This window comes from Phasianus colchicus, chromosome 1 (genome assembly GCF_987193195.1).
Source record: "Phasianus colchicus chromosome 1, bPhaCol1.hap1.1, whole genome shotgun sequence".
Lineage (NCBI taxonomy): Eukaryota > Metazoa > Chordata > Aves > Galliformes > Phasianidae > Phasianus > Phasianus colchicus.
In genome coordinates, this window is record NC_143436.1 from 117845359 (window position 1) to 117868273 (window position 22915).

The window sequence follows — 22915 nt, forward strand, 5'->3', positions numbered from 1 at the left end:
TATACACTCTTAAACAAACACCAGACTAGAATGAAAAAAATTGACCTGAATGAAAATCTGCCAAAACTTATCCTTGTGAAGGTTTTAGCAGTATAAGTAACAAAAAACCCCCAGTATTATTAGACATAGCATTTAATGAAAATTAATCACTGTTGGAAATTATTTTTACCTATGTTGTTTAGTGTGACTAAATTAATACTGATATCATGCTGTTAAAATGTGATCCTGTCCCATAATTGAGAATGTCAGGTATGCTTTAATTAAAATTCCACATATAAAAGAAAAAAATTGGTAATGTTGGGCAGTCTGCAGGTATAGATATCAACAAATGTTTTAGTGCATTTAGAACTTCTTAAAGTATGTAATTACATAGCCATAATCCAAGAACCACCAATTATGTTGGTTCTTTGAATTTAGCTACCAGCTAGAATAATCAGTGCGTAGTTTGTATTTTTTAAACCAGATATTTTCTAAGTCAGATAATAGCATAATAAGAAAACTAATTTAAATCGTATAAATGATCATGTATTTTCAATATGAGATTCTGAATGAAAAGCGAAGAAAAAGGGTTTATCCTAAAACAAACAAACAAACAAACAAAAAAGAACAACAAAAATCTGAAAGATGCATATTATAAGAAGAAATCATATTTTGGAATGGAATTTAACTGTATACTTACTCTTGGTAAGGAACAAATATGCAATGTTTGAAGATACTGTGTGTTATTTATAATGTGAGTGCAACATTGCTGCCATTAACAAGTTTTTTTCTTTCTTTAATAAATCTTGAAATCCATTTATTCTGTACACTTCTCAATGTATTTCCAATGCGATTCAAATTGTATTTCAGCACAGAGACAAAGCATAAGGCAAGCATGTAGGACCTGAATCTCTTCCTATAAAGCTCTTATCAAAACATAGCTACTAAATCTGCACAGAGGAAAACATACTGTACAGTTCATCCCATAATATTATAAAAATGGCATGAAGAACTACAGTGCTATTTGAGTAGTTTGCTCGTGTGGAGGTTGTCTTTGAATTTGCCAGGATTTGCATGATGGAAACCATATAATTCTCTCATTATGCACTCACTTGTTTTTTAACACATTAAAATCAGCCAAGTCTCCTTCTGTCTCTATCTAGTTAAACATTTATCACTGAACTCCTACCTACACCACAAAGGCTGAATTATTTTTCTGAAACTATTACTACAGATAGCAACACCTAGTTGCAATGCTTTTTTCTTTCTCCATTCTCTCAGTCTTAAGTCTGCTTGAAATACTGCTGGGCAGTAGAGCACCAATTGCAGAGACAGAAGGGTAACTTGAGGACTGAAGAAATATGTACTCCTTTAGTCTATACTTCATATATTGCAGAAGGTAATTGACAACCTCATTCTGGTGTAAATCAAATTCTTGAGGACTCTATATGGTTATGGATGTTTACCATGAGCTTAATCACTAAACAGTAATTGCCTGTCTGTACTGACCAAATAAATCAATTCCATACAATGGAAAAATTATGAAGAGATCCTGATACTGAACTTAAATAAACATGATTGATCACCACAATTCTCTCAAAACAACATAAACAATATGATTTCCAGACTGATCTAATGGAAGAAAATTGCAAACTGTAATTCACTTTAATTTCTGATAATGTAGAGTAAATGGATACATCAAAACAGAAAGCAAACTTTTCACCACAAAAGCAAATTTTTTACCATACAAATAAACTGTTACATAACATAACCGTGGTTACTAATTGTCAGCACACAGAACAATTTTATTTATTTAAATAGTCAAGAATAGCCCACAAAATCCTTCTCTAAGATTTGTTTCCTGCTTTTTTGTTTTTGTTTTTGTTTATACTTCAAGCAAGTGCTTACATCTGCAAGCATCTTTGTGAACCACACAAATTTATTTCACATTCAGTTTCCCAGGGATATACATTTTCTGCCCTTCTTTTCAGGGAAGATTCTATAGAACTTCACTATGCTGTATCGATCACAATCTTTTCCTGTCTTCCAATACCATCCCATAATTCTAGAGGTTAATTCTCTACCTTACATAAAAATACAGCTATACTCCTTCTGTGTTTGAAAACCTGAGGTTTGCGATGTAGTGAGGAATTTAAAACCTAATGTTCTTCATATAATTCTGTAGCTTCTATCTTCATATATTTCTGTAGTGCACATTACTACTATGATACATGTTTTCAGCTATGAAGGATTTTACATATTGGTAGGGTAGTCTTAAATGGGGATAATATTAAATGCATTTTATTCAGTTGCTGCTTGTGAGTTGATACAATTTATTTACGTTACATAATTACACTGGAACTTGATAGCTCATAATAATTTTAAAGCTGAGAATAAATAATTAAAAAAAAAATAACTGGACTAATGGAAAATAAGTTAATTAACAACTGAGATCAGAAAGTTCTTGAATTATAAATCATAGAAAGCTGGGAAAGAATACCAGTGAAAAAATGCTACTATTTGAACACTACACCCACATTTATACTACCTTGCTGCACAGATCTTTCTGGGATATTGGTTTACAACTACAGTTCACCTCATGCCCCAAGGCAATCAGAGCTGCTGTAGTTGGGTTTCTACAGAGATTCTCATGTGCTAAGGCATTTAACCACAAGGAAAAGTATGATGAATTTAATGATCTTATTTTTTGGTTAAGAGGTAGCGCTTCCTGAAATTACCTGTTCCTTATCCACATTTCCCACTCAAAAACATGACCTATTCAGAAGCTTTTGCAGTAGATCAAAACTCAGATTTCATCCAGTTGCACATACTACTGTGTTCAGGACAACTTTGATGTATCAACCATTCACACACTCAGCAAAGTTTTGAACAAGAGTGGCTTATGTAGGTAGAATGATTCAAATACACACAATTCAAGTTACAGAATCTCAGAATAGTTAGGTTTGTTTAATTAAACATTTTTTTTTTCTACACATAAGATGTAGTAAGAGCCTGTGATTACCTGTAACTGTTAATTCCGTAGTTCTTCTGACAACAAAGATGCCATATTTTACCTCACAAGTGTAATTTCCAATGTCATCCTCTCTAACTTCCCGAATGACAAGAGTGTCCTTTATAAACCCAATACTTGACCTCCATGTCTTTGACTTGCATTCCTGTTTAAAGATAACATAACAAATCAGTGACTATGTTCTTACACTCGAGCCACTGTTGATAATGCTGCTCAAAGAAAGGAAGACCAGACAAGAGGTAGTTATGAACTTTATGTACATTAAATATCTCAAAATACAGTTCAGTTAAGTAAAATTTTAAAAGAAAAAAATACTGTAAAATTTTATCAACTAACATATTTTTCTCATTCTGACGAGAAAAAGAAAAGGATTTTATTTATTTCATAGTTTTGATTTTATTTTTGATCGGGGCTCTCCGATTTCATTTAATTATTTGCCATTACATTTATGTATGTAATCCATGACCATTATATCACAAGTAGTTACCGATTGCAAAGAAAAAATTCTCTTTTTATTTAAACAAAACGAGAATAAAAAAAGTAGAAAAGGAGAAGATGAGAATAAGGAGGAATGAAGATAGATTAGATACCTCTTTCTGTAAACAACTTAGAATCTTAGTAAGTTTCATAACTAAAACAAACAAACAAAAAATTGGTATTCCAACTTTTAGTAGCCTTTTGTGTCAAATTAGTGGCATTTTTCATACATGTTTTTTGACTCCTTGAAGCGATTAACTTATTTTCACCTCATTAATTTAGGTGATAATCAAAATAACTTCTTGGAATTTTGTTTTCTTCTGTCTCTAGGTCTTTTTTAAAATTTATTTATTTATTTATTTATTGATAAGCAATACATCTGTAAGCTGTCAGAAAAACAAACTGATGTTTTTCATCAATGGACTGTCACAAAGTATGTTACAACTTGTTCACACAAATGCCATAAATGACTTGTAAAAATCGAGTATCTTTTGAGATATTTTTTAGAAGCCAGATACAGTTTTAAATTTGATAAATCTTCAAGATGAATACAAGCAAATAGTTGGTTACGTACCTCTTAGATATGCTGCTAGTAAATTTAGACAGAAACTTTCTAGATTACAAGTTTTTGTTTATTAGATAACACGTGCTTGTGCACTACACTTAGAGAATTATCAGACTTTTAAAACATAGTTAGAATGCATATCAGCATATAGTGGTACCAGGACATTCTACTATACAGAGCCTGCTACACAATATACATAACCTAATTTTCAGATTTACTAAACTGTTTGGGGGTGTTAAATTGTATGCATTATAGCACAAAGGCACTGAGTATTTCCTGCCAACTGCAAGAAATCCAGAACTCAAAAGACTGCACAGGAATGCTCTTGTGAGCCACCAACAGGCAACACCTTTCCTGGGACATGACCCTTAAGTAACAATCTGATAATAAGAACACAATATTGAAATAAAGGTACCGACTACCAAATCTCTGGTAATTCCAAGTCAACTCTAACATATCAGATCAAATTTTTAAAAGTTTTGGTTTCTATGCTGCTAAATCAAGTCATTAATTCAGATAAATGTGCACATAGTTATTCAATTCCCATTTTTCTAACCAGATTTTATGTTGAAGTTTCTAGAAATACCCTTCAGTGCTTCTTCTAATACAGCACAAGCAATTGCTGTATATGCAGCTCATATGGCTTTACCTTAACATATCAAACCAAACTGGATCGATAACACTATTATTCTTTATCTCTTTTGTTACCAGATACTTGTTTGCAGCTCTAAAATGTAGCAAAGGAAGCAGCTGAGTCCCTCTTCATCTAAGAGGAACTAGCTCATTTTTTTGTATCTTTGATTCTACCTGTTCTTAAGAATGTCTAAAACAGTGAAAGTTTCACATAGTATTTAGATCATGAAAATCATTAGAATATTGACAGTATATTGTTGAAGGCAAAAACTTTTTGCATTCCTTACCTTGTACCACAGAATCTCAGGCTCCCTAAACGGAAACAAAAAGTCCTCTATTTCAGGGCATGAGATTTCCTTGCTTTTGCTAAGTTCAGCTTTTTCAAAATATTTCATCTTTGAATTGTAGCAGAGTCCAGTGTCATTTTCACCCACCGTCAGCGAAATGGACACTTTCATACAGTAAGTTGAGTTTCTGTAATGCAATAAAAATAGAAATAAAAGTCTGAAATGAAAAAAATGCCGATGTACATACCACTGATTTTAAGTCATAATTTTCATCCCAAGCAAGAGATAGAAAACCAAACACTGTATTTTCTATGTATTCTACAGCTCTTCATGATAATTTTACCACTAACTACACAATTTTTAGAATGTGTCAGCCTTATTCTCTGACTGAAGGTTTCTGTCTCCATTTTATTAAACTCCTTCTGACATTACTGCCCTAACTGGACATTTGAGGACAACAGCAAAATCACATATGCAATAAAATCTCTAAGAATTCACCAGTGATACTAGATAACAAATATGCTGACTGAAACCATTACAGCACTTTCCAGGGGGTGAACGGATAATGCCATAGGACAAAAGGAAAACTTTTACACAGCACCATGACACGTCTGCTTGGCAGATTTGAGCATACTTTCAGGTGGAATAGGTAACCTTTTTTGCAACCTTTACTAAAATGAATCTTATGATCCTTCCAATTAGAGAATAAAGGGTGTTTTAAGCTAACAGACTGCTGAATTGTTTACCTTAGTCTGCATTCCCCACACTCCAAGGCCAAAATGTTACTTCTGCATTACCTGAAACTATCATAGTTTGGGCTCCATCCTGAAATTCATTACCTCTCCTGCTGCCGATACATCAGACAGCTGGAGACTAGGGAAAATTGTTATGCTTCCCACATTTCACTATGCACTTTAATTAGTCTCAAAGACAAAATTACATGAGAGGCTTTTAGTTTAGTTTAGTTTAGTTTAGTTTAGTTTAGTTTAGTTTAGTTTAGTTTAGTTTTTTTTTGCATTTGGGTTTCCAAGTGGGCAGCAAGTGGGTCTGTAAAGTTGAACACTCCTCAGGAATACAGTGAGACAATGAAAGATTTATCTCTTGCTGTTTTGTAAATGCACTTGACCCTTGATCTGCTGAAAGACGATCCTGCAGAGAGCAGTGAGAAAACACTCTTCTTATTTCCATTCTGAGACTCTGTGAGCTGACTGCTGACTTACAACAATCTTATGTGTATCAGAAATGGCAGGATGTCAAAGATGGTGATTTTTTTCTCGTTTTCTTTAGATTTCTAATGTGTCTCCTTTTTCGTTTATAGGAGAGGTCACAGAAATGCTTAATAGCAGAGAATAAGAGTGAAAAACTTCATTAAAAAAAACTCTACAGTCCAATTTTCTAGAGAAAACACAGATGTAAGAAGAAAGATAAAAGTAACTAGGAAATTGTAAAATATTCTTAGAAATGTAAATTCTGTAATGAAATGATTTTAGATATCCAGCTAATTTATGGACAATCAAGGAAATTAAGGAAATCAATCAAACCTGCCTCTTTATAATAACCTTATAATTCATTACTTCATTCAAGAACCCATCTGTTTAAACTGAATGTTGTTTAAGTGTGATGCAAAGCAAAGACTGTATCCATTGCATATGGATCACTCTTGCTGGTTTTAAGCTGCTCAAGAGCAAGTCACCACGTTTACCTGTATGTGCAATTCAAAACCATCCAGTATGTCAATGAAAACATTTTTAGTACTGTACATTACATTATTACATTATTCCAGAAAGATTCTCCTTGGAGTATTTATCTATGGCTAGAGAACCTCATTTAAAGTCACCTAAGTTATTTTTTTTCATAATGATCTATTTTCGTCTTCTTGAAAAACCTATCCCTTGGAAATAGGAAGAAGGTGTAAACAATCCATCAATCTCTTGGTTGAGAAAGGAGTACACAATTGGATGACTGTGAGTAATACATAGGAAGGTATTGATTAGCTAATTTCACATTTAAATACTGACATAAATATAATCACAAATAAATATTATCTCATGATTTTAGAATTCCTAGAAGGATCTTGGAAAACAAACAATCAGGCAAATATTTAAGTGTAATTCCATTTCTCTAAAGGACCAAGCAAAAAAAAAAAAAAATATATATATATATATATATATATATATATATAGTCTTCCTTCACTACTCAGAGGAAAATGGCCTAATATTCTAATTTATGTGGTTTGCTTAAAACACTTCTTTGCAATAGTGGCATTGTGAAATGCTAGAGTCAGAAATCTTTCTGAGGAGCATTCAAGTTTTCATTGCAACAGAATGTCCTTTACCACATGTAATTTCGGATGCTGGTTCTATAAAAGGAGAATATCTCTGACTGTTTAAACTCGCTGTTCCCCCAAATTATGTTCCCCCAAATCATGTTCCCCCAAATCCCTGCCAGGCTGTCAACATGCTGGAATGCCTCTAATAATTCCCAATTGTCTCCTCAGTTTCACTGGGGAAGAGTGAGTGAACAGCTGTGTGGTACTTAGCTGCCTGTCTGGTTAAACAACAGCTTGTAAGTCTCAGCTCAGTTCATGGGAATGTGATGGAGCAACTAGTTCTGGAAACAATTTCCAGGCACATGAAGGATAAGAAAAAGACAGTGAGTAATCAATATGGATTCACCGAGGAGAAGTCATGCTTTATCAGCTTGATAATCTACGATGGAAGACTGGAATGGCAGATGAGAGAAGCAGTAGATATTGTCTACTTAGATCTTAGTAAGGTTTTTGACACTGTCTCCTTGAAGATCTTTGATGAGAAGCTGTTAATGTAGGGGACAGATGAACAAACAGTGAGAGGGACCGAAAACTGGCTGAATGGATAGGACACAGAAGGTAGTAATCAGTGGCACAAAACCTGTTTGGAGGCCAGTAGCTAAAAGTGTACCCTAAGGATCAATTCTGGGTGCAGTCCTATTTGAGATCTTCATTAATATTCTGGATGTTAGGGCAAAGTGTACTCTCAGCAAGTTTTCAGATGACATAGAACTGGGGAGAGTGGCAGATAAACCAGAGGGTTGTGCTGCTGTCCAGAGGGACCTTAACAGGCTAGAGAAAAGAGTTTACAGGAACTTCATGAAGATAACAAGGAGAAATGTAAAGTCCTACCCTGAGGGAGAAATAACTCCACGCATCAGTTATTCTGAGAGTGACTGAACACTGGCACAACTGCCCAGAGAGGTTGTGGAGTCCTTCTCCTTGGAGATTTTCAGAAGTTATCAGGACATAGTCTTGAGCAAGTAGCTCTAGATGGTCCTGCATAAGAGGTGCATTTGAACAAGATGATCTACAGAGGCCCTTTCCAACATCCGTCATTCTTTGATTTTGTTATCTTGTGAGGATGGTTTTATTTAATGACTTAATGAAGTGTGTGTTCATTGTATACCTGTCTCGTGTATACCGAAGTTGAACTGCATATGTACACCTCTCCTGTACACAGAGTTGAACTTATGTACTAACCTGTCAGGTGTATATGGTGGTGAAATAATTTGGATGGATACTTTTTAGCTAAGTTCCCTAGCAGAATTTTCTCTCAACTGCCCTAAGTATCATCCAAAGAACCTAACACTCTGGATGTCCCTAGGTGGCACAGAGTTTTCTACAGAGGCTCTAAATACCAACTACACTGTCAATCTGGCCCCTCCGGAACTCTATCAGAAACCAAAACTATTGGAATGAACCAGAACTCAAAAAGAGTGGTATGAAAACCAGAGTAACACAAGAATACAAGCAAAGAAAATAAAGTTAATGGGCTCACATAACAGAAAAATAGGGAAAACTGAAACAGTCCCTACGTGGAAATTGTAAGGAGAAAGACGAGGTAAGTTTGCTGATTACATCTGGAGTATAATGGATGCAGTGCATGTAAGCCTTTCAGCTCTCAGAAACTGCAGCACACAGCAGATCCCTCTGGCAAGCATACATACTGAAGAGGGTCAAAATGTTAGTGTGTTAGAGTTCAGGAAATTTTCCGTATGTCTCTTTCTGGAGGCGCTATATTTAACAAGCAAATAAAAAAATCCTATATCATGAGTTTAAGAAAATTTTATAAACAACTAGAAGCATTTTTACATTCCCTATTAAGAGCAAATGCAACAAACTGTTTTCTTCCTTTCATTCTCCAGTGTGGTCCAATTTGTGAACCTTTAGCAATACACAGCTACATTTCAAAACTTCTAATATATATAACAGCTACTTAGATAAAATTCAGGCAATAAAAATCTCAGAAGTTATGAATACATAGTGGAGAGCATACTAGAACTGTATATATTTCGTTGCCTTTGTCTACAAGACAAACTTCTTTATTGGGAGTAGGAAGATATTCAGTCACCTGCTTTACTAATGTACAAAACATATTTCATAAAATATTATCGAAATTTCTCCATAGTTTGACATGGATTTTTAAGGCCCTCTTTGCATTAAGTGAAAAGGTTTGGTTGTTTTGATAAAATATATTAATTCCAGACATATATTTACACGTGTATTACTGTACTTAGTCCAATGTGGTATCAGTTAATTCAATACAGAAATGTAACTACACAATGTGAAAATACAATTAATCGCAGTTCCAGTGCTCTGTCACTCTGACCATAAAGTTCTTTTTTCTGTTTGTATGGAACTTCCTGTGTTTCAGTTTCTGCCTGTTGCCCCTTGTTCTATTACTGCATGGCACTAAAGAGTCTGCCCAAATTGACTTGACCCTTTCAGATAGTCACAGTCATGAGATTCCCTTCTCATTTTTCTCTTCTTCAGTCTGAACAATCTCAGGTCTCTCAGCCTTTCCTCATATGGGAGATGCTCCAGGCCTCACATCATCTTTGTGCCCCTGCATTGTACTCAATTCCTACTGTTATATTCAATCTTGTAAATAACTTTGGTATACTATGCTATAATACAGCATATGAAATTAAAAGCCAATATAATTGCCATTGTAGAAAGAAACTAAATAAAAGTTGGAGGTAATGGAAGTGCTGAAAGTCTTACAGATTTAACAAGTTTGAATATTTTATTACTGCTAATATATGAGAGACTTAACCAGGTGGCTAGGAATAGAAAAAAGAACAATTAATCTAAATGGACCTTATTTCATTACTGATACAGAAGAATAAGGAATACAATCACTGCAGAATACTAGCAGTTTATAAAACATCCCTAAAAGGATTTGTTCCAACAATGACCTTTGACTAGTGATAGCTGAACCATGTTAGCAAATGTCTTAGCAAATTTAAAGCAGTAGCAGCTCTATTTCATCTGAATTAACTTCAAATGCTAGATTGTTACTAATAACTTTTCCATACACACATAAATGTATACTAACTTTAATTCTCTTTTATGTGATACATTCCTGTAGGACCATAATATTTCAAGGAGCCTAAAGCAACAATGTGGACCATCTACTGATAAATTTCTCTTGTAGCAGACAAGTGCCTCTGGGATAGGAAAAGTCAGTTAGTATTGAGAAAGAAATGTTTTTCCATCATGTCTAATCTCAGATCAGTCTACTTGCTGATCACATGATACGATCAGTTGCTTTTATTTTTTTCTGAATGATGTAATGAGAACTGTTGATGACCTAGTCACAAATGTTCAAGAGAAGTGCAAAAATCAATTGTACCTGTTCCCATATATAAGTTAAGCTTTTCATTTACTTATTTCATCCAACAGATTTTCAAGCACAGAAAAATTCAGATCTTACACATAATATAGCAATAGGAAGCAAGATACAATGAGATTTTTCTTTAAGACAGCAAATCAATTTAAATCCAATTTCTCTGAACAAAATTAAATTAGTGGGTAACTTTTCAGAGAGAAAAAAAAAAGGGAGGAGGAGGAATAGGAGACACAAGGGGAGAAACAGATAAGAGAACACACAGAATAATAGCTTCTCTAAATTTAAATTCTTAAAATATAGATATTGCATTTGAATGAACTGCCTAAAAGATTAGGTACTTACGGCCTGATTTCTTTATAAAAAAAGAGATCTCTTAATACATCTAGATGAGTTACGCTTATAAAACTGCTCTTCTTTCCAGCATTGGTTATAAATACAAACAAGTAATTAGCAATCTTGCCTTCAGCCTCACTAGTTAGAACTCCGCTGTGAATCCATGCAGCTTGGTGTTCCCCAGGGCAGCATCCTTCATCATTTCTTTTCCTCACAGAAATTGGAAAACTGGGACTCTAACAGTTCATTGTCCACTCTGTTGTTTTACCATACATTCCCTTCACCAGGAGGCCAGTGCAAGGGAATATAGCTTATACTGAAAACTTACAGTTCTTGAGACTAGAAAGAACGCGCTCTTTGGAAAGTTATCTCCACTTCCTCCCTAAATGTTAAGCCAGATCTTATTTTGTTTTGTTGTGAACAGTATAACCACAAATTGCTTCCTATGTGAAGAATCAACTTCCATCTGAGGTATGTAGGATGACACCGTCTTCATTTAGTAAAAAATGGCAGCATTTGAAGTAGCAGTTGAGAGGGAAAATAGACCTCTGTTGATCTTGGCATTGATGATCTGCAGCTAAAACATCTTTCTGAAGCTCCGAATGTAATAGAATCATAGGGTAATAAGAAAACACATCAAATGCAGCAATGTCCACTAACTCTTTACATATAAAACAACAGGCTATATTCTTTGTATTCATAGAATTGTAGAATCATAAAAAGGTTTGGGTTATGATCTTAAAGATAACTCAGTCCAAACCCCCTGCTGTGGGCAGTGCTGCCCCCATCTGCTCAGGTTGCCCAAGGCTCCATCCAACCTGGCGTTAGCGCCTCCAGGGATGGGACACCAGAGCTGCCTGTGCCACTGCTTCCACCATCTTCTGAGTAAATAATTACCTCTTAGTATCTAAATCTCCTCTTTTAGCTTAAAACCATTCATCTTTGTCTTATCACCATCTGCCTGTGTAAAAAGTTGGTCTCCCTCCTTTTCATAAGCTCCCTAAAAGGAGTACTGAAAGGCCACAGTGAGGTGACCCAGAGCCTTCTCTTCTCAGACTGAACAAGCCCATCTCCCTCATTCTGTCTTCATGGGAGAAGTGGTCCAACCCTCTGGTATCCTCAGGATTTCTCCAACAGTTCCAAATCCTTCCTGTACTGGGGGTCCTAGGCCTGGATGAGACCAGCTTGGGCCTCACGAGGGCAGAACAGAGGGGGACAGTCCCCTCACTTTCACTTTTTCCACCCCTGTTTTAATGCAGTGCAGGATACTGTTGGTCTTCTGAGTGTGCAAGAGCACACTCTGGCTCATGTTCAGCTTTTTGTCCATTGGAACACCCAAGTCCTTCACAGCAGAGCTGCTTGCAATGAGTTCATCTCCCAGTTTGTACTCAGATCTGGGATTGCCCTGACAATCCTGTGCATACCTTTTACTTCTCCTTCATTTGAAGGGAATGTTTATGCTTGAGGTACACAGCCTGTTATGATACTGGCTTACTGAAGAGTATATTAACTAAAATGACTTAACAGAAAATTAACTTGTTGCAGAACAGAAATTTTCCTTCAACCTACACCATGACCGCAAATTCATTTTTTGCCCTGTCAGTACCATTTTTAGAAAAAAAATATCAAGCTCTGCATTAATAGAAGTTAGTTATTTACACCGAGTTTAGTACAGTATTTTGATGTTTACCCAGGCAAAGAAACTGAAGAAAGCAAACAGGAACAAAAAACCCCAACACTATCTTTTTATGTTTCCCCTAATCACACAAAATGTGTTGGGAATGTTACCTTATTTCCAGCTCTTCAGGAAATTTGCATTTAAAAAGAAAATCTTGAAATGTCTTTTCTTCACAGTAATTTAAATTATATTATGTAAACTTGGCCACTTGTAACAATACCCACTTTTTATAAATGATTAATTCCATTCAAGAGAAAACCTCCTGCCTTTAGACAGATGTGGGATTGTTTGAGGATGTGCTTTAAGCCTTGGACCACATAGCAAAGAGGAAGGCCAAGGTATCATACTGCAGCCAGAACTTTTACCACCTAGTGAGGTTCTCTCCACAGTGGAGTTTGATACCTTCAGCAGTTTTTGGCTTTCAAACCATTTTTCAGGATAGCACTTCAAACATCCTACGCAATGTTAAGGTTAATCTTTTTCTATTGTTGCTGATGTTTTTTGACCCAAGATCAGGAACGGCTGGCTCTCACTCTGTTAGCTGGAATCACAAATTGCATTTTTCACAAAGCTTCCAGAGCCAACAGACCTGTAAATGCTGGTTTAGTAGTGAGGGAGCAGAGAAAGAGAGAGGAAAAGTGAAGGGAGACAGACAGCTGCCAGCTGAAATTTTGCACTGCACCTTTGGAATTATCTCCAGCTTCCACACCCCTGAGGGCCAGTCCAGTTTGAAAACTGCTTGTGACCTCAACTGAATTACATAAGCACTGATTTCTACACTCAAGGATCACCTAATTATGTGCTTGATATTATGAAATCAGTCAATTCACACAAGGCTCCAGGACTATTTGAATAACAGTGCTCTGCAAGATACTTGTTTTAATATGTTCAAATTAGCCACATCAGGAAATATTGATTTTTCTTAGTGTCTTCTATCCTTGAAAGCATAAGGTTTATACATTATACATTATGTTCTTCTAACATGTTTGGTACTTGCTTCCATCCCATGTTTCCTTTTCCATTAAAATGTGGAAGTACAAAGTTGTTATTAGAATAATGTTTTCCTTATGTAAGAGAGAACTACTGACTGTTGTGAAAGACCTTTTATTGGTGTTCTTGATAATAAAAATGAAATAGAAATCAGTCTCTAGAAAGGGAATTTAATATTTTTATCCTAGTAATACCTTCAAGATTTTTTTTTTTTTTTTTTTTTTATGAGTGAGTTAGGAAAAAAATAAACATACACACTTTTTTATTACTGAATAATCTGTATTATCTGACTATTTTAAATCTAAGTGAAACTTATTCCTTTCAATCTGGAATCAATTTAACATTGATTTCCACATTAAATTAATAAAACCTCATTTTCTTAATAAAATGTGCTTGAACAAATTTATGGCAATAACCTCAACCAGAAACTTTTACTGACAATTATATTGAAGGACAATTGTATACAATTAACCAATCTCTCCATAATAAATAAATAAATAAATAATCTTAATGTTAAAGCACATTTACAAATGTATTTCCTCAAAATTTCAGACAAAAGATCTCATACTCCTACAAGTTAGGAATATTAAAATAGATACTGATGCACTGTATGCGTCTTTACATATGTATATATATACCAGTAATATAGGAATAGTTGGGATTCCAGCAACTGTAAAACTAATCAGAGAGAATGTGTGAATGTAAGATAAGAAATATGTTATGTATAGTTACATAAATACACTATACCTACGCTTTATAGGTATTGTGAGGAAAGCCACATTATAAAAAGAAGTTTCTAAGAACATATGTGATATGTGAACTCCTTCAGGGAATAACACAACGTTAGATTACATGTTGGATCTGGTCTGATCTTAAAAAGACCAAGGTCAATCAAAAAAACATTATAATTCATAGACTATATATGGCGAGTACAATATGGACCACTACTAGTCTGCATTTAATAGTATACTGAATATTTTAATGCGGCTTACAAATGTGGTGCTAAGTTAGCTACTCATTTCAGATTTCCTAGGATCATTAGAGAAGAAATTTTGAGCCAGTGAGTCAGAAAGTACTAAAACGAAGAAGTGTCAGAATGACACTGAATGTTTTCTCTGTGGGTAGATTGATATATTTTCCCAGAGGAAACAGAATTATGAAGAGACATATGAATATCATTTCTGGTTTCCATCAATTACAGTAGGATAATACTTTAGCACGAAACCCTATAGGCAGTCTACCACCTCATAATTCAGTCTTTTGTTGAAATCTATGTGATCATGAAGGAGAGTATAGTTAGAATCTTACTTAGCACCATAAGCCAGAATAGCAGAAATGTAATACTAATACTTCCTTAGGAACTGATGAGTTCAAAGAGTTTTATTATTCCTCCCACTTGATCCATTTATATAAACACAGAAACACAGAATGGTTGAGGTTGAGAGAGACCTCTGGAGGTCATCTAGTCCAAATTCAATGCTCAAGCTGGAATGTCTAGAGCCATTTTCCCAGGACCGCATCCAGGTGGCTTTGGAAGATCTCCAAGTGGAGTGATCCCACAACCTCTCTGAGTAACTGTGCCAGTGCTGTCAATCACAGCATAAAAATTGTTTTTTGATGTTCAGATGAAACATCCTGTGTTCCAGTTTGTGCATACTGCCTCTTGTCCTAATACTGGGTACCACTGAAAACTGCCTGGCTCCATCCTCTTTTTACTCTTTCTTAAGGTATTTATATAAATTCAGTGAGCTTTCTCTAAACTGAACAGCACTAGCTCTATCAGCCTCTCATTATAAGGCAAGTTCTCCAGTCTCTTGGTTGTCTTTATGACCCTTCACTTGAATCTTTCCAGTATGATCACATCTCTTGTACTGGGGGCCCCGAAACTGGACACAGTCCAGGTGTGGCCCCACCCAGTGCTGAGGAGAGGGGAAGGATTACTCCCTTGACCTGCTGGCCATGCTTTGTTTCCTAGCTTTTGTTTTTTTGGTCTTGTTTTGTTCAATTCCTTATTTTTTATTTTATTTTCCCATGCAGGAGGTGGGCTGGGAACTGTTAAAAAAAAAATACTTAAAAAAAAAAAAATAAAATAATAAAAAAAAAAAGTTTGTAGGAGAATGAACAGATATAAAATAAAAATAATAATTAAAAAAAAAAAAAAAAAGATAAAAAAAAAAGTAGAGGCCAGAAAAAAAGTTGAAGCCAGAAAATGAAGCTCTTAAAATGATGTCTTGATGGCTACCATTTTGGTGCATGAACTAGCAGCTGTGCCTATGCAATGTTCTGCTGTCAGGAACAATTGGGTGTTACTACATCCTGATGACTCAGAAGGTCATCAAATTCTGGAACATTTTTACCAGCAAATCATTCTTCTTGCAAATGCAATACACCTTATTTTATACTCCTAAACTGAAAGCTTTATTGGAAATAAAGAAGATGCTGATTGGCTTCTTCCTTGTTCCCTCTCTTTGCTTGATGAAAACAAGGACAGCTGCATACCCATATTGCCCTCAAAAGCCATGTTTCTACCTTCACTGGCAGGCCCCAGCCAGAATTTGTGAAGTCAGCACAGCTTCAAGTTTCAGATTTATGAAACTGTATACTTTCATTTCATTTAATTATCAGCCACCAAAATAAACAACTCTGAGGTGAAAAGTAAAAAGGCTACAGTTTTCAGCTGTCCCAACAGGCAGAGATGTATGAAGATAAAGCACAGACAGGTGCCAGACACCATAACGTATTTTCATTTCTTGTTTTAGTTCTGAAGCTTGCTGCTATCTCTCAGACTCAGAAGCATGAATCATCCAGAATACCCAGACATGAAAATCCAAAGCCATGTGAATAGCAGCAATACGAATGTAAGAAAGCAGATGGTTTTGAATAATTTTATGTAATTCAAGCTGTATGTGGAGTGCATGTTTTTTTTTTAGTTTGACAAAATAATTCTTGCTCTGTAGATTTTAATTCAAACTAAAATGTGAAAGATAAACGGAAGAAATCTAAATATATTTCTGATTATTTAAACTCACTTGCACTTCTTTTTCACTTGAACCGTGGCCCAGTCTTTATGTGTGTCTGTATTGGTACAGTTTGGCACATACATGGGAGGTAGTAGTCAGCTCTTTCACCTTATTTCTTGGTGGTCTCACAGAAAAGTCAGCTTTATTTGTCAGAAAAGTAGAATCTCTACACTGGCTTGTTTGGCTGTTCCATTCTGCAGCAGGGCAGTGTTTGTAATTGGTCGGATGCTGCCAGCTTAATCATTTGCTGTTACTTGTGACCTAACTTCATGCCCAAGCTTCTCACTATCTAAACATAGGAATAGCAGCTTATTTCACTTCATAAAGTCTCCGTGGCTCAGAACAATGCCATTAGTATGTATAGCTGGTAGAGAATTGAGTGAATATATAAACTCCTGAATAGAAAATTTAACCTGCATTGTCATTTATGCACTGGTTTCTGTTATGTAATATTCTTTTTGCAGTCTATTTCAGTAACTTTTTCTTCAAACTGGGGGAGAACAAAGGGAATCTGTAAATTTCTGTATCAATTATATATTTTGCCACATTTTTTCATGGATGAATTCTGATCTATTTACAACTATTTAAATACTAAAACATTTTGAGTTAGACAGCTATTTTCTTTCCATTTGTTCAGATACATAGTATCTTCTCCCACGCTTAATGTCTTAGTTAGAGGCAGCTGAGCCCAGCATCCAGGCAGATGAAAGGCTGCTGCAGCTCTGTGCCTCATGTTCATCCAGCAGCCAGGATGAGCATATGCACGCAAAAGATGAGCACGCATACGCATCTTCACATTCACACCCATATGCACATCCAACCTCAAAGACAGACACCTACATAAATATATATTATTTGCATAAACTGCAGTTCTAGCTTTGGGCAGTTCACCTGCAACAGCTGATCAACTCTGAGGTCTGCTCATGGAGTATCAATCCACACTGCAGGTAACTCCAGCCCAGAAGCTGTTCTCAAGTGCCCTATCCTCTCCAGTTGCCGGCACCTGAGCACTCGAGGCTCACAGCCCCTTCAGTTGCTTGTGCTCAGGCATCTTAACCTACTTGCCAGCCAGAGCAGCTTCAGGTTCATTCAAGTGCACTAGCACCCACTTAATGTAGACAACACAGCCACAGGGAAGACAGAAACAGCATATAAAAAGAAGATGGAACATACAGTTTCTCAGGACTGTTGCTGTGTTGTATAAAAAAAAAAAAAAAGACATAGGACTAGACTGATGAACTGTCATTACTTTTTGAAAATGTTTGCATAAAAGGGCGCTATAAAAGAGACTCACATCTCCTCTAGAAAGTAATATCTAAATAGAAATGTTTGGAGTACAGAGTTGGATTTGATTAATGGAGGTTGGTACTCTCAGCAATCAGAGGCAATCAGAGGCCAGAGGGATTAGGAACTCAGGACTGTTCTGGTGGCTGAGTGGTGCATGAACTGAAATGAGGTGCACAGGAAAGCCCTGCCCATGCTTCTTGTACAGACTGATTGTTTACTTAGTGTGAAGTAAGAGCTACATAAGACAGTGAACAACTTTGGCTTGCAGTTTTTCATGCAGTTTTCATTACAGAACCAATTCAGAAGCTGGTATTAGATTTAAATAATCACACTGAAACCCTTGGCTTTAGCTTTGCTGAGTTCAAAGCAGTAGGGTCAGTGGCAACATTGTATACTTAGTCCCAATGTCACTAATAGTAATGGAAATTTACTCTAATTACTCTAAATCTGAGCACATTTATACAAGCTACATGTATAGAAGAGGTACATTGGGAGCAGGCTTTTTGCAGAAGACAGAAGTTGTACACTAAGATAAACAGGTGAAAGGAAGAACAGAAAGAAGCACTCTGCTTTAGACTTCTTGGCCACATCTGTATTACTCAGTTACAGGCACACAGAGCACCTCTGGCTTTGGGTTCCCTGCAATGAGTATTCAATGCTCCACATTAAACAGCCTCCATACAGCAGCGCTGACAAGGGAGAGCAACTGCTGGAAAATAATCTTCTTGCTGATGGAATAACTAAGGCACGTGATTTGCTTTCAGCTGGAGGAAGTTGTATTGCAACAATTTCAGGAATATTGCTGGTTATGTAGAAAGGAAACATATGCAATATATCTTTAACATAATTTACAAAAGGAAGGAGAAGGAATGGGACCACTAGTGACTTTCTGAGACTGAAAAGAAAATCTAGGCTGAAAGGTAATTTTATGAGACTTGTCCAAGTTCTCTAATGTTGCCCAAGTCTTAGATGTGTATTTCTATGGCAGGAAATCCACAGGGAAGGGAGGCTGCTGGAGCTGGAGAGCTCTCTGCTTGGAAAGGGAAAGGTTCTGTGCTCAGGAGCATGGCAGTAGCAAAGCAACTCCATGCAGCCATTTTAGGCTGCTGATGAAGGAGCCATGAGAACTCCAAAAAAGTTGGCTAACTCTCATTTGGCAAGTAACACATTCATTTTTGGCAGACCACTTTGGCATTTTTCCTCCTGGGCCTCTTACTCCTTTATTGGCTGGGGATAGCTCAGCACTGGTGTTACAGCACACAAGGGACTGAGAAATTAATGCTGACTTCCAGAGCAATACTTTAGCCTGTCAATCCCTGCAGATAGGTAGATATTTGGCCTCAACTCTGCACTTACTCCATGTCATTTTACCATGATGCAGTGATTAGAAATTTATAGAACAAAATCCTCCAGGCGATTCATGCTAAAAGCTGCTATACTGTAGCCACATCATTTTCCTCTGTGTAACTAATGAGAATAGAATACAAATAATTACTGTACAGGGTGAAAAACATCTGTTGTGAATATGATATAGGAAAGATAAATAATTGCTAAGCTTATAAGAACAATAAATATACTACATGTATTTAAGTTTGAAATCTGTTGCCATGGTAGATACATTAATTGCTGAGTGAAGAAAGGGCTCAAACATTTTTTCTGATTTTGGAGAGAACAATGTTCTTTTAAAGTAAATACACACGTGGATGCATTTGGCTGGCACAACCACATTTTCACATTCCCTAGACTTTTTACAGCTCCCTCCTGTTTATCTGCCTGCAGCTCCTATGGGTGCCTGGTGTAGTGTAAGACTTAATTAAAAAAAAAAATATATATATATATTCTCAATTTGGTTTGATGTTTCAAAAAACAAGAGCTTGTTCTTCCAGCTTTTGAAGAAAATGAAATATCTGTTTTTAAACCACCCATTCAAGGAATGTGTTCTGAAAGTTGGCTATATCAGATAACTGACTTCCAAATTAAAAATAAATAAATAATAAATTGTAAGGTAGCAGAATATAGCCAATACAAGTTTGTGAGGGGAAAGTCCTGCTCAACTGATTTAATTCCATTTTACAACGAGGTCACTTATCTGGTCTCTTTTCTCAGGTGACTAGTGATAGGACAAGAGGCAATGGCCTTAAGTTGCACCAGGGAATGTTCAGATACTATATGAGGAAAAATTTCTTCTCAGAAAGAGCGGTGATGCACTGAAACGGACTTCCCAGTGAGGCGATAGAGTCACAATCCCTGGGGGTATTCAAGAACTGTGGAGATGTGGCACTGAGGGACATGGCTAGTGGTAATGGTGAGGACGGGTTGATGATTGGACTAGATGACGTTAAAGGTCTTACAAATCTTAATGATTCTATGATACTACAGGGCTCAGACAAAGAGTACTCCTCACCAGCCCATTTACTGGACAACCTTTTATTTCCTTTTCCACCTATGCCTTTTCTTTTACCCTGTACTCTTTCCTTTTTTCCCATACGTGATCTTTCTCTCATCTTCGTCATTCCTCTACACGGTCCCCTGAAAATGTAACGCATCTCCTGCATTTAACCATACTTTTTTTAATAATCCAAAAATGCTTCCCTACTCTCTACAGCATCCCACAGTGAGTCCTTTAAATCCCTTAGCCTGAAGTACAAGGGCTGCTCAGAAAGTAATGCCTCCTGCTTTACTGTGTTGCCTCATGACATCAGAGGTGGATGTTGGTGGTATGGCAGTAGACACTGAACCTTCCCATCAATATTCTGTTACATTTTATTGCCATGTGATAGATGGTAGCAAAGGGGCAGTCTGACAAAATGGCATCTGAAGTGGAAGAAGACAGTTTTTCTCTTGCAATATACTAATGCCAGACCCACACCAGTTTGAAGGTTGTGGAGCACATTGCTAATCTTAGCTGGATTCTACTACCACACTGATTGTATAGTATGGATTTGTTGCCTACTAACTTCCATCTGATTGGGCTGATGAGAGATGGTCTGTGTGGGCAACATCTTCCTAGCAATCGTACCATCGTAATAGCTGTGAAACAGTGGGTCATCTCTGCCGGTGCAGATTTTTGAGTGCAACATGCAGGCTCTTGTTTATTGATGGCAAAAATGCATAGCTTATGGTGATGACTATCTTCAAAAACAATGTTTTGTAGCTGAGAATTTGTTCAATCAAATAGTATTATTGTGATTCTTGTATCTGTTGTAGTTTCTACGCAAATAAATAAAAGACATTACTTTTGGAGCAGCCTACATGCCTACTTTATGACACAGAGACTCTTCAGATGATTACACTGGGTGACTTTTCACTCACAGCTCATGGTTGTGTCTCACCAATCAATGCTCCCCTGACCCTTAACAATGCTTCTATGATCAGTGTTAGGCACTAAGCAGTCTGTACCACACAAAGAGGAGTAGAAAATGTACCAGTAGATTTATTTTAAAACTGAAGATTTTCAACTAGTTCTTAAGGATGGGACAGAGTAACACTCTTAAAAGGCCTCAGGCTTGTTCCAAGGCACTTTTATTTCCCAGCTGGGTCTTTCCCCACCTCTGTTTCTAGCTTGTCTCTTCTTCTCCCCTGGTCCCACCCTCTCCAGGACAATACTCACATCAATTTTCTCTGTATTTTTCTATACAAGGTTAGTTGTCCTTTCTGTACTATTCAATCTGAAAACTTCAAAATCCATTCAAAGTGATTTTAAAAAATGGCATCTTTTGATTGAGAATGATCATTATTACTTTTGAATCCATATCATTCTGGTAGTACTGTTGTCTACTGATTTTCTGTGGTTTTCCAAAAATTTGTGGCAAATATACATGAAATATGTAATTAGCTTCTGCATATTCCTAAACAACATAAAAATGCAACTTCTTTTTTAGTGAATATAACTTAATGTTCAGTTTTGTGGTAATGTTTCTTCTGGATTTTTCTCTCAAATTTATGATTTTCTTTGTACACACAATTTAATGTATTTCAAAATGTATTTTCTTACATTACAGAATTCATTGCAATATCAATACAACTTTCTTATGTCTCAAAAAATTGCCAAACATTTCCTTTTACAGTGGCCAAGAAAATAATAGAATTATTTATCTTCTAAGGTAATCAGTTTTGGAAATATTACAAACAAAATACATAAATACATAAAATACTAATTCAAATGCCAGGTGACATTGTGAGATACCATAACTATAAATGCCACCAAAAAGAACCCCAGAAAGTACTGTGAGGAGAGACACAAAGAACATTACAAAACACTTCAGAAAAAAAATCTGAGGAATTTTGTTGGGTTCTTCTGTTGTTTGTCTGTTTCCTTTTTACCAGTGATTGTTATGGGAAACCTTCCATCATAAGACAGAAGATTTCAAAAGAAGCATGGCCAGTCTCACCTGGAGTACTGCATTCAGATGTGGAGTCCTCAGTACAGGAGAGACATAGACATGTTGGAGTGCATCCATAGAAGAGTCACAAAAATTATCCACGGAATGGAGCACCTCTCCTACAAGAACAGGCTGAGACAGCTGGGGCTGTTCAGCCAGGAGAAGAGAAGGTTGCAACATGACCTGCTAGCAGCCTTTCTGTATCTAAAGGGGAGCTACATGAAAGAAGAGGACAGATTCTTTGGGCGAGTTTGTGGTGACAGAACAAGGGGAAATAGTTTCAAGCTCATAGTGGGTAGGTTTAGGTTACATACAAGTAAAAAATCTTCTACAATGAGGGTGGTGAGGCACTGGAACAGGTTGCCAAGCGATGTGCTTGATGCCCTGTCCCTGGAGACTTTCAAGGTGAGGCTGGATGAGGGCCCTGGGCAACCTGATATAGCTGTGGTGTTCCTGTTCATTGCAGAAGATTTGAACTAGATGGCTGTCAGAAGTCCTTTCCAGCACTAAGGATACTATGCTTCTATGATAATTATGGAACAGTAACTGCTACTTCATAAAACTGAAACTTTCTGTACAATTTATTTCC

At 36.3% G+C, this 22915-nt stretch overlaps 1 protein-coding gene across 1 annotated transcript in view; it reads right to left on the bottom strand.

The window, feature by feature from the left end:
* Positions 1 to 570: 570 nt before the first annotated feature.
* LOC116232731 (interleukin-1 receptor accessory protein-like 1) overlaps positions 571 to 22915 on the bottom strand; it is a 404054-nt gene continuing 381709 nt past the window's right edge. The window contains exons 4-6 of the mRNA XM_090141906.1: positions 4973 to 5159; positions 3002 to 3155; positions 571 to 575 (exon numbers count right to left, since the gene is read on the bottom strand). Coding sequence (XP_089998032.1) covers positions 571 to 575; positions 3002 to 3155; positions 4973 to 5159 — 346 coding nt within the window. The remainder of the gene's footprint in view (positions 576 to 3001; positions 3156 to 4972; positions 5160 to 22915) is intronic.